This window comes from Brassica oleracea, chromosome C7, assembly GCF_000695525.1.
Source record: "Brassica oleracea var. oleracea cultivar TO1000 chromosome C7, BOL, whole genome shotgun sequence".
Classification (NCBI taxonomy): Eukaryota; Viridiplantae; Streptophyta; class Magnoliopsida; order Brassicales; family Brassicaceae; genus Brassica; species Brassica oleracea.
The window spans coordinates 34,432,205-34,436,649 of NC_027754.1; the positions used below are offsets into that span (position 1 = coordinate 34,432,205).

At 37.9% G+C, this 4,445-nt stretch overlaps 1 protein-coding gene across 1 annotated transcript; it reads right to left on the bottom strand.

Annotated features, from left to right (window-relative positions):
- Window positions 1–389: 389 nt before the first annotated feature.
- LOC106301248 (nitrile-specifier protein 5) lies at window positions 390–1,882 on the bottom strand. Its single transcript, XM_013737602.1, has 2 exons — window positions 1,636–1,882; window positions 390–1,519 (listed from the first exon to the last, which is right to left on the bottom strand). Exons 1-2 carry the CDS (start codon window positions 1,666–1,668, stop codon window positions 584–586), a joined length of 969 nt encoding a protein of 322 aa, XP_013593056.1. The 5' UTR covers window positions 1,669–1,882; the 3' UTR covers window positions 390–583.
- Window positions 1,883–4,445: the final 2,563 nt, after the last annotated feature.

Below are 4,445 nucleotides of genomic sequence, written 5' to 3' on the forward strand. Positions count from 1 at the left end.
GTTCAATCCGAGTTTGGAATCTTAGCCAAACGCCTGAGAATGGTTTTAAGTGGTTAAGAACTTAAGATAGGGTTATAAACAAACATATTACATAGGGATAAGCATATGGTATACCGAGACAACAATTTCTAAAAGCAGATCCACAAGAAAATATATGCCACTGTAAAAATTTGTGGCAATCCGTAAATGGAGTCGCACGTAATCAAAGTTCGCTAGTTCGCCATATGTTTCCAGTAGACATATATTTTTCAAGGCCATCTACATAACGCTAATGGACGTAGGATACGTCCGTGGTCGATATGTCCAATGTTGAAATTAAATTCTAGACAAGTGTTTCTTTGTCAGTCCGTAGGTGTGAAAAATGGTGTGTGCTAAGCATTTCCAAGTCATTTCAAAACAAAGATCTTTATTATTTAAACACCAAACTTAATAAAATATTAAGGGATAGTAGCAGCAAATTCTCACAATACTAAACACCTCCTTGACCTCAGACACTTTAGCAGCTACATAACATCACCATAGACTAAGCAGTTTACATATGACATAGCCACAAAGTAACTATTGATAACTGACATTAAGACAACTAGAAACCCCAAAACACCATATCATCAAGCCTCTCGTTGGTCGGACTATTCCCACCGTGAACCAACAACCCTTTCTCACCATTCACCACCGCAACAGCAAACGCGCACCACCCACGTGGGCACGGGTTCTTCCCTTCCTCAGTACCATCAACAACCTTCTCCCACACCAACGTCTCCGTATCAAACTTGTAAACATCCCCAGACAACTTCCCAGCTCCCATATGCATCAGCTCATGCGGCTCCTCCTCACCACCGTATATCACAATATACTTCCCGGAAGAAACCGCCGGGAACACGCTTCTCGCCGGAGGCACGTCCCCGGTAGTCTCCACGGCGGTCCATTTTCCGGTAGCCAAATCAAAGCAATGGATATCACCCAATTCATTACCGTCAAAACCAAACAAGACCCAAACTTTCCCATCAACAACCACAAGCCCAGGCGCTCCCCTCCCTTTACAAGCCTCCCCAGCCGCCGGATACTCGACCCACTTCCGATCAACCACGTCGTAAGCATGCAGCGTGTTCACACGCCCCTTGGCCGTAACGCCACCAAAGACGTAAACTTTCCGGTCGTCGCCGGCCATGGAGTGGTAGCTCCGACCGGGAAGGCCTTCCTCGACGGGAGACAGCAACTCCCACTTGTTCGCCACCGTGTCGTAGGCGTGCAGGCCGTTGTATTTGCGAGAGTCGTCGCGGCCGCCGTAGACGTAGATGGTGGTGCCGATCGGGACCATGGAGACTCCGAAACAGGGGAAAGGAGCGTCCCCCGTCGCGGGGGCGATGGACCATTCTTGAGTGTCGAGATCGAAAACGTAGAGATCGTTGTCGATGTGGATCGTCGGTTTAAGCTCGCCGCCAAAGCAATAGACTTTGTTTCCGACCACGGTGATTGCGTGTGAGCTTCTTGGTCCTGGACCTGCTCCTTTCTGACCCACCTGGTTAAAAAAACAATCAGAGATTAAAACTTTAATCGGTGTTTCGATTATACAAATCTTATTACTATGAGGATTAAAGAAGCAGATTGATTATTAAAAAAAGGTGAAATTTTTACCTTAACCCATTTGTTATCAGCCACAGGACTCATACTTGCAACTTCGTTCCTCGCAATTTCAGGGAACAAAAGAAAAGTTTTTATTTTTGATAATTGTTGTGACTTTTGATATTGATGATGCGTGTAGTTTATATAGGCAAACGTGGTATCACATCACCACAAGATAAAAATTCAAAGTGAATTAGGATTTCTTAAGACACGTTCCACAAATGTGGAGAGATACGTTACCATCTATAATACTATTTCTTTTTCTTAATTGTGATCACTTCTATAAGCGTTTTTTAAGGAAAAGAAAAACTGATTACGCAAGTGCAATTCTGCAATGCATTTTTATTGATTAAATACAGCAAATGACAATGCGTGTTCTTTTGTGATTTTATTAGCTAAGAAATTTGAAAATGTAGCAACTTTTTATAATATAGCTTCACAATCATAAATACATGTATATTTCCTGACCCAAAACAGGAAAAAAATAATAATAAACAAAAAAAAAGTCATAGTTTCTTTTATTTTCCCTCGTTGATAGATTATTCATGTATAGTCATAGTTCCGGATAAGAACCAACGAATATATCACAACAATTGTTTTTTGGAGACAAGGCCAAACCATTTTTCCAACAATAATAAAGTAAGTATATGCCACATGCATGATCTCTAGTTGCTTCTTCACGAACTCTTAACAGAGATGCACATTGAGTAATTAGATGGAAAAAGATATGTATTCCAGACGGTAGCTCACATGTCGTGCCTATCTTCGTGGCTCCACTTCGGTCAGGGTCACATGCCACTTCTATGTTTCTGAAAACAAACAAAGAGATGGAAAGTTGAAAGTAAAAGAAACAAAAAAAAGAGTGGTGAGTCAGGAGATGAGCGTGGACGATATTAGCTAGAATCTGGTCAATAATCCAGGCTACATTCGAGCCACGTTTTTTCCGGTTTCACACTCTTACTTACTAGTATCTTCATATATATAACCAGTTAGTTGTTTGGTATCTCCCCGAGCAGTTACCCCTCTTCGAAGTTCGAACCTTTTTCTTGTCTATTTCATTACATCATGTGATTAATGTTTCTTTAATACTAACTTTACAATGACCTGTGACTTGGGATGAAACTAGCGGTGTAGATCAAATAGAACATTATAGGCAGAACTTAAAATTACTGCATATTGCTCGCAGTTATTGTGGAATGAATGATAAACAATGTTTAAATTGTAAGAAGATTATTATAAACAGACGTACATAGTAAATTTAAATAGTGTTCAGTGTTCGTGACAAAACCCAAAAGAAGCCATAATAATCTTATAGGAGTTAGCATTAAGTTTGATAGTGGCCTCCTTCCATATATAATGTTCACATTTTCATTTATACACTGTATCTTGTTATGATCATATGCTGATATACTGCTTAGTTTGAGTTAGCTTGCCTTTAAGCGAATTTATTTTAATATAATCTGTAAAATACCATAGATTTTGGAGATAAATCTAATACATTAAAAAAATACCACATATTTTGAAAATGAAAATATATATTAAAACCTTTATTAACAATTCATGGTTATTTACAAAGGAAAGAATATATATTTGAAAGTATTGGAACATAATTGTCGTGAGGCGTTCACCTAGTTCCTTGAGAATATTGCCAAATAAGATTTAGGGCTTTTTGCAGAATTGACCTATAACTTTCAAACACAAAACTAACCTTTTTTTTTTTGAAAATTGGTTTTGCCCTATTCACCCCACAAGTTCATATAATTTACGAAAATGCCATCAATTTTTTTTTTTTCCGAAAATGACATTTTTACTCTCTCACCCTCATCATCTTCAAGTAATTACAAGATTGTCATTGTCATCAATACCACAACCACCATGAACAACCAATTTGAAGCTCTTAATGCTCCCAAAATCGATTTACCCTTCTTCTTTTTCCATTCTTGTGAACTAAACACAACATATCTCTCACTTTCTCTCCACAATGAGCTAAAAAAACCCAAGATTTTGATTCTAAATTTTTTATGGTTCATAGAGTCATAGAAGCTAACGATTCTGGGTGGGTTACTTTCGTTTGTGATTCTGTGTGCTTGGAGAAGCCTTATGTATGCTAAGGAACTTATCTCACCAATTTAAGGTATGACATCGAGTTTTTTTCCAGATCTGTTCGTCAGACGACTTACTTGGGAAGTCGTCTGGCTGTAGACAACTTACCTGGAAGTCGTATGTCTGTAGAGGACTTACCTGGAAGTCGTCTTGTCAGCGTAAAGGTTATTTTTGCAATTGATTTTGAAATCTGTAACCTGAGACGACTGAAAGTTAAGTCGTCTATTTTTGTTTGGTTTCAAAAAAAATTCCAAAGAACCTAGACGACTTACATTTCAGTCATCATAGATTAGTTTTGCATTTGACTGGATAATTACAGAAGTTTGACTTCCCCAGACGACTTACATTTCAGTCGTCTGGCAAAAATTAAAATAATAATATTTTTTTAAAAGTAGACGACTTACAGTTAAGTCGTCATAGGTTAGTTTTGCAATTGAAAAAAAAACTTCAAAATTTAATTATACACAGACGACTTAAACTTCAGTCGTCCACGAGACAACTTACAAGTAAGTCGTCCAGGATTTTTTTCTGAGATTCTGGTCAAACCTCGTAAATCCTGGACAACTTACATTTCAGTCGTCTCGTGGACGACTGAATTATAAGTCGTCTGTGTATAATTAAATTTTGAAGTTTTTTATTTTCAATTGCAAAACTAACCTATGACGACTTAACTGTAAGTCGTCTACTTTTAAAAAAATATTATTATTTTAATTTTCACT

Coding starts and splice junctions, on each gene's coding strand:
- LOC106301248 (XM_013737602.1), bottom strand. CDS start 1,668: ATGAGTCCTGTGGCTGATAACAAATGGGTTAAG. Junction 1,520..1,635: donor CTGATAACAAATGGGTTAAG/GTAAAAATTTCA, acceptor TTTTTTAACCAG/GTGGGTCAGAAAGGAGCAGG.